The 14,229-nt window shown below is 38.5% G+C and overlaps 1 protein-coding gene across 3 annotated transcripts in view; it reads left to right on the top strand.

Annotated features, from left to right (window-relative positions):
- Window positions 1–14,229, top strand: part of UGGT1 (UDP-glucose glycoprotein glucosyltransferase 1) — a 129,776-nt gene that overhangs the window by 18,681 nt on the left and 96,866 nt on the right. For all 3 annotated transcript variants that reach the window (XM_019624545.1, XM_019624546.1, XM_019624544.1), the window contains exons 5-8: window positions 7,948–8,060; window positions 10,377–10,551; window positions 11,686–11,782; window positions 12,866–12,944. In XM_019624545.1, coding sequence (XP_019480090.1) covers window positions 7,948–8,060; window positions 10,377–10,551; window positions 11,686–11,782; window positions 12,866–12,944 — 464 coding nt within the window. The remainder of the gene's footprint in view (window positions 1–7,947; window positions 8,061–10,376; window positions 10,552–11,685; window positions 11,783–12,865; window positions 12,945–14,229) is intronic.

Here is a 14,229-nt window from a genome sequence, read left to right as displayed (position 1 = left end):
CCGGGCGCCGCCCGTGTCTCCACTCGCCTCGCCGCCCAACTCCCGAACCCGCCGGGTCTGCCCACCTCTAAGTAGTCCGCGTGGGAGTCCCTTTGCTGCTCATCGTGTCCTGCAGATCTGTGTTTTCGCTGCCGTGGTTTGCGCGAGCTAATTCAGTGACTTCCTTACCGTGGCCATTTTCAATACCCATTTCCAGTTTTTTGAGATATCTGATAATTTTTTTTTGATGTGCGTGTGTGGGTTCTCTTAATTTACAGGTTTTTTCTTTATCCCTTTCTTTTCTGTTGAGTATCTTAGACTGCTTGCCCTGTACATTATTTCACAATCTACAATTGGTTGATCACATACTCATGATGCAGTTTAGCGTATTCCTCTGTTTCTTGTAACTTGGCCCCTGGATCCTGGGGCTTGATCATAATAGTGTTTCATTCCTCTGGCAAGTCTGTAGGTAGTGTTCTCTTTTTCCATTAGGAGGCATCAAGTGTCTGAGTTCCTCTTTTCGATTTAGCAGCTGTTACTGCTCTATGCTTAATCCATTAATTCTTGGGGATTAGAAAGTGATGACTGATTCTGTTGTTTCTCTTTCATTTGTTCTTGGAACTTGAACATAAAGAGGCACGTATCCTCCCTCTGTAGCACTGTTTCATGGTACTGTTCACGTAGGATAGGCAGAGTACATGTGTGATTCTTGCCTTTTATACCAGGTTTCTGAATGAGTTTGATTCACTAGCATCCTTTATTGACCATTTAGGTTTTTTTTTTCAACTTTGTTTTTATTGTGTTAAAATATACATCACATGAATTTATTACCTTGTCCAATTCTGAGTGTACAGTTCAGAGGTATTTGTTCATTCATATTGTTGTGCAGTCATCACCGCCATCCATCTTCAGAACTCCTTTCATCTTGCAAAACTGACACTCTGTACCCATCAAATAACAACTCCTGCCCCCCTTTTCTTTCCACCAACCCCTGGCAACCACCATTTTACTTTTTATCTCTATGAATTTGCCCATTATAGATACTTCATATAAGTGGGATCATGAGTGCTTATCCTTTTATTTGTGGCTTATTCCATACAGCATGATGTTTTTAAGGTTTATCTATGTTGTAGCATGTATCAGAATTTCATGTCTTTTTATGGCTGAATAATGGTTCATTGGATGCATATAACTCATTTTGTTCATCCATTCATTTGTTGATGCATACTTGGATTGTTTCTGCCTTTTGACCATTGTGAATAATGCTGCTATGAACATTCGTGTGCAAGTATCTGGTGGCATCCTTGCTTTCAGTTCCTTTTGGCATGTACATAGGAGTATCATTCATGGATCATGTGGTGATTCTATGTTTAATTTTTTTTTTTTTTTTTTAGTTGGGGAATTGGGGGGAAGGGAACAGTGCTGGGGAATTGGGGGAAGGGTAACAGACAAGTTGCTGTCGTTTTGTTCTTCAGTCTAGTTGTGGAGGACGTTGCTTCACTGGCCCAAGTTGGCACCATCATTGCGCTCTTCCCAGGTGAGGCAGATCAGTCACTGGCTTCTGGACGGCTGCTCACTGCGGCTGCTGGCTGCTCACGCTGGCTGCTGGCCATACACGGTAGCCCATGGCAACCCACTGCCACAGGGGCTGCAGACTATGCCGTTGCTGGCATACGACTTACAACAGCCCAGCTCCAGGTTGAGCTGTTGTTCAGCATTCTAGCTGTGGAGGGCATTGTCACTGGGCCTCATATGTGGGATCCGAACCGGGGCCCTCTGGCGTCCCAAGCCAGTTCTTAACCATCGTGCCACTCGGCCGGCCCTCTATGTTTAATATTTTGAGGAACAGCCAAACTTTCCCGTAGCAGCTGCACCAGTAATGCACCAGATTCCACTTTCTCTCCACATTCTTGCCGACAGTTGTTTTCTGTTTTTTTTTGGTTTTTTTTTTTAATAATGTCTGTCCTAATGGGTGGGAAGTGCTGTTGTGTGGTTTTGATTTTCATTTTCCTAATGACAAATGATGCTGAACATCTTTACATGTGCTTATTGGCCATTCATGTGTGTTGTTTAGAGATACGTCTATGTAAGACCTTTACCCATTTTTTTTTTCATTGAACAATATATTAGTCTTTATTTTTCCTATGTATAAATAATAAATATACATCTCCTTCTCCATTCCCTATATCTTATCCATCAGTAACTCCAAAGACTCTCACTCTATTGGTAAGCAATTATGAACCACCAACAAACAATTTTAAGATAGTTTTCACTAAGAAGCACTCAATTATTTTAAAAAGAGCTCTACAGTTAAAATGTTTTGTAAACCCTATTGCCTTGATGCTAAATAAAACATTTATTTCTATTACAAAACAAGTATTGGCAAATTACAAATTTCTAGAAAAAAAGCACTTTTCTAATGAAAGAAAATATCAAATGTCAAATACAGCAAGTGGGTAAGCACGTCTAAAGATTTTTATGTCTACATCAAGTTTTTCTTTCAGCATATCTAGTAGTCTATGGTCAAAGGCAAATCTGGAAAACCCATTCCTTTACTCATTTTTGAATTGTACTGTTTGGTGTTTTTGTTGTTGAGTTGTAGGAGTTCTTTATATACTTTGGATATTAATCGCTTGTTGGATATATACTTTCCAAATATTTTCCCCCATCCCAGGGGTAGCCTTTTCACTCTGATAGTGTCCATTTATGCAGAGAAGTTTTTAATTTTGATGAAGTTCAATTTATTTTTTCTTTTGTTGCCTGTGCTTTTGGTGTCATATCCAAGAACTCATCACCAAATCCAATGTCATGAAGCTTTTCCCCTATGTTTTCTTCATGAAGCTTTCCCCTATGTTTTCTTCTAAGAGTTCTATAGTTACATTATTAGCTCTTAAATTTAGGTCTTTGATCCACTTTGAATTAATATTTGACTATGGTACAGAGTAAGAGTCCAACTTCATTCTTTTACATGTAGATAACCAATGTTCCCAGCACCGTATTTGAAAGACTATCCTTTCTCCATTGCATGGTTTTGGTATCCTTGTTGAAAAACCAGTTGACCAATGTATATGTGAGAGTTTATTTGTAGGTATCCTATCCCACTGGTTTACATGTTTGCACTTATGTCAGTAGCACACTGTTTTGATTGTTGTAGCTTTGTACTACTTTGGGAAATCAGAAAGCATGAGTCTTTTGCAGAGTTCATTTTTTGCTACCCTAGTAGTCTTTGGTTGCGTTCTTGCTATATTGTATGATAAGTTTCAGGTTCATTTTGTACATCTCTGGTCCTAGATTTGTGATCAGCTGTTTTCTAAGAGGCTCGTTAAAGGGTTTTTTTATTCGTTTTGTTTTGTTTTGAAAGGGTGTATGTTGAGTGTGGTATTTTAAAAAGCACAGTCTAGGCACTGGGGATATTCATGCTAATGGGCTGTTCATTGTTCTCAGGCCTTTTAAGTACGTAGAGATGGGAAATAACTGCACATACATCCTAGAGACCAAATACATAAAACCATGTAAAGATGAACTACTTTGTGAGTTCATACGGATATTTTCAATTTAAATTAAGGACTACTTTGTTTATATGTATATCTGTTTTCTTCTGCATTGAGAATCTTAGTTCTCAAGGATATAAGGAATGATAGAATTAGACTCTCATAATGACTTAATTGTTTTATCCATGTTATATACACAGTAGCATTAATAACAATAGTCATTCTGTTGCCACAATTACATTTACTGAAAACAATAAAAAAATTTTCTTTTGGCCTAGCGATCCCCATTCTCCATCCCCCCGTTTAAAAAAATGAATATATTCTATATAGAACACAGATGTTTCATGTTATACTGACTCCCCATTAGTCCTCATTTAGTCTTGTTTCTACAGATAATATGTATCTTTAATGCTCACCACCAGTTCCTTTGCCAAATGTCTCTATACTCAGTTGGCTTTTCTGACACATGCTGACTGGTAGGTTCCTCAAGAAGGGCTCGTGGGGCCTGCCGAGTGGCGCATTGGTTAAGAACTGGCTTGGGATGCCAGAGGGCCCCTGTTCAGATCCCACATATGAGGGCCAGTGACACTGCCCTCTACAGCTAAGATGCTGAACAACAGCTCAACTTGGAGCTGGGCTTCCATGAGTCGCTAGCGACAGCGTAGGCTGCAGCCCCTGCTGCAGTGGGTTGCCATGGGCTACCGTGTGTAGCCAGCAGCCAGCGTGAGCAGCCAGCAGCCACAGTGAGCAGCTGTCCAGAAGCCGGCGACTGATCTGCCTCGCCTGGGAAGAGTGCAATGATGGTACCAACTTAGGCCAGTGAAGCAAAGTCCTCCACAACTACACTGAAGAACATAAGGACAGCACCTTGTCTGTTCCCCTTCCCCCAATTCCCCAGCGCTGTTCCCATCTCCCAATTCCCCAATAAAATCTTAAGAAAAAAACAAAACAAAAGAAGGGCTTGTGGGAATAGTATTTCCTTGGTTTTTGCATGTTTATATAACATGTAACATGGCTATAAAATGCTGTACTTAGTTCATATTTTTCTCCCTTGACTATGTTAAACATATTATTTGTTTTACTTTCAGTATAAAGTTTTCCTGCAGAAAGTGTGATGATAATATTATTTTTCTCTTAAAAGTCTCTTGCTCTTTTTATCTAGAGGTCTGAGGGATTTTTTTTTTCTAATTTAAAGTCATAGTTTACTAGAGTATAGCTTAGCAGTGATTTTTCTGAGTCAGTATTTTCAGGTGTACAGTATGTTCTTTTAATATAGAGTTTCAAATAATTTTTTATTTCAAGAAAGTTCTCTTAAAATCTTATAATTGTTCTGTTCCCTTGTTTTGGAATTCATATTATCTATATGCTGAATTTTCTTCGCCTAGCTTTATTTTTTATCACTTTCTTTTGGAGCTCTCTTTCTTTTTGATTTAAAAGTTTTTCCTCCTTTCATCTTCTGTTAAATCATTACTTATTATGTTTGTTTTTGTGCTCATTCTGGTTTAGTCTTCATTTCTAAAATGATTTACTTATAAGTTTTTCTTTAGTCTGTCACCTCATTTCAATGTTTTTCTAATTTTAATTTAGGTTATTCTGTGTATCTTATATAATTTTCTTCATGTATTTTTACTTGCTTGAAATACTAGGTTACATTTTTATCTGTTTTCTGGCAATGTATTTCTGACATTGCTGTCCAATATGGTAGCCACTAGCCACATGTGGCTACTTAAATTTAAATCAATTAAAATCAGATGATGTAAAATGTAGCACTGGCCATATTTCTGGTGGCTACCATATTGGACTGTGCAGATGTAGGAGATTTCTGTCATCGCAGCAGTTTCTCTTGTTTAGCACTCACCTGGGAGAATAAGGCTACTATTCCGTACCCCGACCCGTTTTCTTATAGTAGCTTTGGATGGGACCTGACGTTGAGACTTTTCTACTCATTTTGATGTGGAATTAGTTTTCCTTAACTTTCAGAGGTTAGCATGGCTCCCCCTTCTGTTGATTTTATGTAAATGTTAAACAATAACTGGATTAAAAACTGGTGGCTTGCTTTTAGAAATTTTTGAGCCTGTTCCCCTCCTGCACTTCTATTTGTACTTTATCTTTCATTGTCTCTGTATCTCTGTCCTACTCAAGTTGTATTCTACCCTCAGCAGTTTCTCCTTAAAGTGGGGCCCTGTCCTAGAAGGGCGTCCTCGCTTGTGAGTCTGAGAGGTCAGAGTGGCAGAACTGACCGAACCCTTTTAAACTTTTATCATGGACCCCTGTGCTCACCTGATAATAGCATATCGACCCACCATACTTTCTAGTGGAGCCTGTTGACTGTGTGGGGTTTTCTTGCTCTCAGAATCATCAGAATCTTGTTTCCCTCTGTGTCCTTCTCCACAGCATTCTGATAATTGCGGGTCTCATTTGTGTTTTGTATAGTGGGGATTGCCTTCCACCTAGTTTTTTCAGAAATGTGGCCCACTGGTTTTTGTGATCTAGTTGCTCTATTTTTATGGGGAACTTGGGAAGATTGAAAAACTATGCTGTAGGTTGCCATTTAAGCATTTTATGATTTTTATTTAGAATTCATGTAGAAACAATTCAATGGAGTGTGGTAGAAAGGTAGATGAAATAAAATTGGCCATGAGTTGATAATTATTGAACCTGGGCCATGGGTACATAGATGTTTATTTTACTATTCTTTGCTCTTTTCTTGTGTTTGTGAGTTTTATAATTTACAGAAAAATAAAGAACGTAATGAAAAATTTTAACATCAGTTTTTCATAGCAAGCTTTCCATTTCTCCCCTTATTAATTTTTGTATTTCATCTATAGAAAAGGGCATCTTAATATTAATGTATTACATAAATGACATTAGTTCATACACCAGTGCTTGTTATTGTTATGTTTTCCTTTACTCATCATACTCACTTTTCTCAGTGTGCCTGTCATTAAAGGTGCCGATTGACTTGTCTCATGTATTGGCATTAATGTGTTTCACTCTAACCATAAACTCATATCTCATTTAGCCTTTCCCTTGAATATCTTACTATGCTCGTTAGATAATTTTACCTTTCCATCGATAGTCTTTTCCTAGGCCCAGTTGTTTGTTTTTTTTTTTTTTTTAAAGATTTTTATTGGGGAATTGGGGGGATGGGAACTGTGCCGGGGAATTGGGGGAAGGGGAACAGACAAGTTGCTGTCCTTTTGTTCTTCAGTCTAGTTGTGGAGGACATTGCTTCACTTCCCCATGTTGGTATTATCATTGCGCTCTTTCCGGGTGAGGCAGATCAGTCGCTGGCTTCTGGATGGCCGCTCACTGCGGCTGCTGGCCGCTCACGCTGGCTGCAGGCTGCATATGGTAGACCATGGCAACCCATTACCACAGGGGCTGCAGCCTACGCCATTGCCGGCGACTCACAACAGCCCAGCTCCAGGTTGAGCTGTTGTTCAGCATCTTAGCTGTAGAGGGCAGTGTCACTGGCTCTCATGTGGGATCCAAACCGGGGCCCTCTGGTGTCCCAAGCCAGCTCTTTTTTTTTTTTAAAGATTTTTTTATTGGGGAACTGGGGGGATGGGAACAGTGCTGGGGAATTGGGGGAAGGGGAACAGACAAGTTGCTGTCATTTTGTTCTTCAGTCTAGTTGTGGAGGACGTTGCTTCACTGGCCCAAGTTGGCACCATCATTGTGCTCTTCCCGGGCGAGGCAGATCAGTCGCCGGCTTCTGCACGGCTGCTCACTGCGGCTGCTGGCCGCTCACGCTGGCTGCTAGCTAAATACGGTAGCCCATGGCAACCCACTGCCACAGGGGCTGCAGCCTACGCCATCGCTGGCGACTCACGGCAGCCCAGCTCCAAGTTGAGCTGTTGTTCAGCATCTTAGCTGTGGAGGGCAGTGTCACTGGGCCTCATATGTGGGACCCAAACCGGGGCCCTCTGGCGTCCCAAGTCAGTTCTTAACCATCGCACCACTCGGCCGGCCCCCCAAGCCAGCTCTTAACCATTGCGCCACTCGGCCGGCCCCCCAGTTGTTTTTTTAGATTCTAAGTCATTCTTCCTATTTCAGTGAGGGGCTTCATGTTAATTTGCATATTATACTTAATCCTTAATACTATAAGACTGTGTCCTTATACTTTAGCATTTCAAATTTCAAATTGACATTTGTAAGCTTAGTTTTCTACAAGGTACATACTGTATTCCCTGGATATCTTTTGATATATTCTGAGAGAATTTTAAGGTCCTATTTTGGGGATAATAACATCTTTCTAATGGGGTGATACTGGGAGAAACTGGAAAAAATAATACAAGGAAAGCAGTGACACGTAAAGCTCTTCCTGTCACATAATGAGTATTCAGTAGATGTTAACTTTTGCTTTTATGGATATTGTTTTATTATCATTTTATTACCTATTTGGAATATTTATGTCTTTATCTTGTCTTTGGTTAGAAGTTATTGGTAAAAAGTCTTATGTTTTAAATGACAGATAGCAGCTGATGAACCTCCACCAGAAGGATGTAATTCATTTTTTTCAGTGCATGGAAAGAAGACTTGTGATTTTGATGCCTTAGAGACTCTTCTACTAACAGCACCTGAAAGGTAGACTGTGTGTTTCTCTTTATCAATGTAATGTATGCATTGTGCTTTCTTCTATATCAAGTCCACCTGTTGATTTTTTTTTTTTTAAATGGGTTCTTTGTAGATGTGGATTCTGGAACCAAACTGACTAGATTTGAACTCCAACTTCATCACTTAAAATGTTTTGTGAACTTAGGCAAACTACTTAATCTTTCTTTCCTCATCTCGTTTTAAAATGGAGATAATAAGAATGTTTAATATTGCTGTTATTATTTAGCAATGACTGTATCTTAGAAATTATATAGACTTTGTCATCAGTTTAGTAAAGAGTACTCTGGGAAAAAAAAAGAAAGAAAAAAAAATTTAAAAAGAAAGAAAAAAAAGAAGGCTCTGTGTATTAAAGCCATTGCCTGAAGTAATTATGTTAATGATAATGATGATCTCTCAGGATATTATTGGTTTTAGACAAAGCAGACTATTTAAAAGATAATTGCAAGCTTAATTTGAATGTTAAATGGGTAAGTAATGGGCTGGCTTTTTGCTGACAGGTCAGTTTCCTTTGGTGGACAAATATAATAAATAGTACCTCTTGCTGTCTGGTTGGGCAGTGCCCTTTGTCTCTCTTACTCTGGTGGTCTTATCAATAGGATACCAGTGATCTCTCTGCCGTGTTGCTCTGAGGGTGCTATAGGTGGGGGTAGTTCTTCTTCAGTGAGATTACCTGCCCAGCACTTATCCTCTGCCCACCAAATGGCATGCGTGCTTCTTACTCAGTGTGACACCCAAAAACCCAGCCTGCATTCCAGCCAGCTCAGGGTCAAGGTGTCTGCTTGGTAAAGTGGTACTCCTTTGGGGAAAAGAAAAGTGGTTAATTAAAAAATTCTTTGTTTAATTTATTACAACAATAATACAACCTTTGTAAAGAAAAGAGTGATAGTGTATCCTCTTCTGAAAGGTGGTAGCTATTTTTAATGGTTTGGCATGTATCTTTTTTGACCCTTTTCTGTGGTTATAAATTTATACAGGTAGGTAGGTTTGTTTTTACAAGGGTCATCTTCCTTGTAGTACATGTGGGTGTAGGTCATTAAGAGGAATTGGTATGTCATAAAGTCTATGCGTTAATGTCTATTAATATTTAGATGCCATTCTTAGAGAATTTTTGAGGGGTTAAGTTTTAAAATTTATGAGGGAAATGTACCGTATTTCCCCATGTATAAGACACACCCTTTTTTGAAAAATTAGGGGTCTAAAAACTGGGTGCATATTATACAGTGGTTGTAGATTTTTTTACTTGCATTTCCCTCAAGTGATGAGGAGTTGTATGAATTATTTTTTTTTAAAGATTTTTATTGGGGAATTGTGGGAAAGGGAACAGACAAGCCGCTATCCTCCTGCTCCTCAGTCCAGCTGTGGAGGACACCGCTTCACTGGCCCAAGTCGGCACCACCATTGCGCTCTTCCTGGGCGAGGCAGATCAGTCGTTGGCTTCCGGACAGCCACTCACTGCGGCTGCTGGCCGCTCACGCTGGCCGCTGGCCACACACGGCCACTGCAACCCATCTGCCGACGCCGGCGACTCACGGCATCCTAGCTTCAGGTCGAGCTGCTGTTCAGCATCTTAGCTATAGAGGGCAGTGTCACTGACCCTCATATGTGGGGTCCGAACTGGGGCCCTCTGGCTTCCCAAGCCAGCTCTTAACCAAAGCGCCACTTGGCCGGCCCTGTATGAATTTTATGATGAATAAAACTTGAGTTGAATAACTTTATGTAATACATTTTTTTCAAATTTCGGGCCCCAAAATTAAAGCGCGTCTTATACATGGGACTGTCTTATACATGGGGAAATATGGTAAATGCTAAACCTATTAGTAGGAAGGTCATAGTAGTAAAGATGACAGAGGAGGGAAATGCCATAATTGGCAAGTTATATGCTTAAAGTATTCTCTGCTTTTTTGCGTTGTTTGTACTTATGTTTTCAGATAAAAGGATTATTATTTTCTGTTTATATGGTGGAATAATTTATTAAAGTTATAGTACTGTAAGATCTGGATATGCGTCCTTTTTCTGGCATTCCCCCCTTCTCTAGGAATTGGTTCACAATTATTAATCAAAGCTATCATTTCAAGTTAGAATTTATGTAATGTACTTTTATTACTATTTTTATTGATGAACAAATAAGACTGTCATACCTGACAACATTCTTACTAACAGAAAACGATTTAAAAATTTGATACTTTTTATATTAAGATGCTTATAATCTTACATAATCATTGCTGTAGCTGCATTTTGCTTAAAAACTTTAAGTTTACAATTTTAAGCTTTTAATATTTGTTTCAGACCTAAACCCTTATTGTTCAAAGGAGATCATAGATACCCTTCATCTAATTCTGAAAGTCCGGTGGTGATTTTCTACTCTGAGATCGGCTGTGAGGCATTTTATAATTTCCACCGCCAGCTTGTATCAAAAAGCGATGCAGGCGAGATTAATTATGTGTTCAGACATTATATATCTGTAAGTATTGACTTATTTTATAATGTTTTAAATATTAATTTTCCCAGCATGATGTTAGCACATAAGCTAATAATTTCCTCTTTTATAAAATTATTTGAACTTTTTTGAGAAGTGTAGTACTTTCATCAAATCTGTTATTTGCACACAGGAAGCACTTTGCTTGCCTTTCTGAGGAAATGTAAAATGATTATGCTTAAAAAATAGCTTAATAAAGTTTACACTCTATTTCAAAAATGAACCATGTAGATTGTATTTAATTTGGTCCAGATTTAATATGGTCATTATACTATGAACTGATTCTTGAATTCAGTTCCTTTCCAAACACTTTTTTTCTTTTTGAAATCTTTTCATTAGATGGAAAAGGAAGGGTTTCTACAGAGGTAAAATCAGGCAGAATTGATTGAAAATTAAGCTTTTAAAATCTTGTGTAACATTTAGCATTTAAAGTATTTATATGTAAAGACTGTTAGCCCTAGAGTTTCTGTGTCATAATAAGTTCAATAAATATTGGATACTAAGTCCATGCACGTAAAATAAAAATTTTAAATGAAAATTTAGTTTAGAGACGGATTTATTAATATTTAATTTTGACAACTGCTCTCCTTCCCAGTGCCCCCCGGGCTCTGTGGGTGGTATCCAAGATTAAAATGTCTAAAGGGCCACCCTCATTCAGGATGGTGGTAAGCCGATGACATTTGGTCAGCCCAAACCCCGATTCCAGACATTTAAATTCAATAAAACACACACACACACACACACACACACACACACACACACACACACATTTACACACATGCTCCCCCAAAAGCACTTCTGGGTTTGAAACCCACCAGTGTAAACCCTGCTGTGTAGGTCTCGACCTCTTTTTCTTTCTCCATTTCTTCATACGGTTTGGTTACCTTTGCCCTTTCTACTCTCCCTTCATCTGGTTTTGTTTCTGCCTTGAAATCTTTGTTCTCACACTAGTGGCAGGATACAAAATCGAGAGGAGGCTGGGAGTCCTGTGGCAGTTGAAGTGTATTTGAACGTATAATCCTAGGTGATGGCTACCTGGCATTAGCATGGTCACATTGTGTACACCGTGACATGTGAAGGGCTCGGTGGTCATGCTGGAATCGCTTGCTCTGATTGCAGAATCCTAGGCGGGAGCCTGTTTATCTCTCTGGCTATGGTGTGGAGCTGGCCATGAAGAGCACCGAGTACAAGGCCAAGGATGATACTCAGGTGAAAGGTGAATTTGTAAATTAGACCAAAGTGTTTTCTTTAAACATAAGTTAATGGGGAACTTGTTTCTTTAATGAAAAAGAATAGATTTAGGAATATGATGAACTTGTGTTTGAATCCTGGTTCTCTGACATCCAAGTTGGGTGACATTAAGCAAATTCTCTACGTCCTAATTTTTGCTCTGTAAAGTGCAGATAATGATATATGCCTCTTAAAGTAGTTGTGAGGAGAAAATAAGATGTATAGGTAAAGGTATTAGTACAGTTTTTTGCACAGAAATGTTCAATGTATAGTAGCTGTTGTTGCTGATGATATGTAGTTCACAAATAGCCATTAATTTGTGGCCCAATGTGAAATCTTAAACTCTCCTATAATTAATGAGTGATGTAATGTTTTTAATTATTTTCTGCTCTTGGAACAGTTTACATGGATACTTCTCGTCATACTCTAGGGTTTTAAATTCACTATTTTAATTATGAGTTTTATGTACAGTCTATTTCTTTTGAGATCTTTTTTTTTTTTTTAAGCTGAGCCATCCTGCCACCTGATGACAGCTCAGCAGCAGCTCAGCTCAGCTCAGGCCAGAAATCGAACCGCTGTTGCTCAGAGCTTGCACTCTTGAGTGAGCTCTTAACCAACTGAGCCACTTGGCCAGCCCTTTTGAGATCATTTTACAGACACAAATGATCAGCTTGAGTACATAGAAGATAACCTAGTAAATCATCATTCTGTTCTCAATAATTCTACTTAGGATTAAGTTGTCTGGTTACATATTGTTCAAAATTTTCATATTGAAAAATTCATTATTCATAATTTTAATAAAGGTATTAATTTAAAATTTTTTAACATGTAATTTCCCAAAGTTTAAGGGAAAAATGCATTTTTACTTTATCCAGGAACATAAGATATATTAAAAACACATTTATTCTGTTTGTTACCACTCCAAAATGTTAATTGAAGTATTCATTTTAAATGGTATTACAATTTCAGGTGTTCCTAATTTTTTTCACATTATTCAGACTTTATGAGGTTAATAGTATTTTTATTTCTAATCTGAGTGATTAGACTTGTATGTGCTGTGCTTTTATAGGAACTGAAGTAAACACCACAGTGATTGGTGAAAATGATCCTATTGATGAGGTTCAAGGATTCCTCTTTGGAAAATTAAGGTATGTACATTTTTTTGGAAAATGGTATTATTCTCTTTAAACCTCCAGGCTTCGGAGCCCTGAATTCTACTTTATCTGGAAATCTTAATTAGGACATTTACAGTGTGCATTTTTTTTTTTTAAGAAGTGATCATGTAGAAATAATATGTATATGCTCAGTTTTATATACTCAGCTTTAACATTTGACCAAGTGAATAGTTTAGCAGAGATGACTGAGCTCATGCTGAGTTACTTTAGGCATGTTGAGTTCATCCTGGGCACATGTACATTTCTGTGTGTTTCATATCAGTTTTGGCCCCATTACTAGGTAATCAGGTTCAATTTTTTATTGGCCCCGGGTTTCCAGAATTTCTTCAAATATTCATATTCATGTTTTTCATGTTTACTCTTTTGAATAACATTAGGATTTCATGTATTTACAGCACAAGGTAGTATGTAGACTATTGAAGAATTTGGATATTCAGAATAGTTATTTAGCTAAAGTAACAGGACTGTAATTTTGGTATTTTTATCATGAAGAAGAGTTTGTAGTAGCTGATAGGAAGAGGATTTGTTGGAAGGTGAAGGATCTGAGTAAATATTTTACTATCTGCATGTTGTATTTAAGAAATTTTGAGTTTATATTATTTAAAAGAACAGAATGACTCTTACCACCCATCTGTCTGTCTCATCTAAATGATACACCCCTGCTTCTGATAACTTCTGTTGTACTAGCTTTAAATAGAATGCACTACATTTGAAGATAAAACTAAACAAAACCCAATAACCTTGGTTAGATATAATCTTGAATTATATTCATGTGACCAAAGGATTTATGAGCATGTTGCTGAAAGAAATTCATTTTGGGATCAGTAGCAATGTATATATCCAATTTTATTTTGAGAAATTATAAAGCTACAGGAAAGTATGGGAAATAATATAACATACTCATGTACTCACCACCCAGAATTGATTATTGCCATCGTACTTACTGCTCTGCACCAAAGAACTATTTATCAAGGTTTTTCCCCAACACACTCCTTCTTCTAGTTAAAAAAAGAAAGAGGGCCGGCTGAGTGGCTGGCGCGATGGTTAAGAACTGGCTTGGGATGCCAGAGGGCCCCGGTTCGGATCCCACATATGAGGCCCAGTGACACTGCCCTCCACAGCTAAGATGCTGAACAACAGCTCAACCTGGAGCTGGGCTGTTGTAAGTCGCTGGTGACAGCGTAGGCTGCAGCCCCTGTGGCAGTGGGTTGCCATGGGCTACCGTGTGTAGCCAGCAACCAGCATGAGTGGCCAGCAG

Source organism: Hipposideros armiger, unplaced genomic scaffold, assembly GCF_001890085.2.
Source record: "Hipposideros armiger isolate ML-2016 unplaced genomic scaffold, ASM189008v1 scaffold_592, whole genome shotgun sequence".
NCBI classification, from domain to species: domain Eukaryota; kingdom Metazoa; phylum Chordata; class Mammalia; order Chiroptera; family Hipposideridae; genus Hipposideros; species Hipposideros armiger.
Note: the sequence above shows the minus strand (reverse complement) of the source record. Positions and strands in the feature narration are given on the sequence as shown.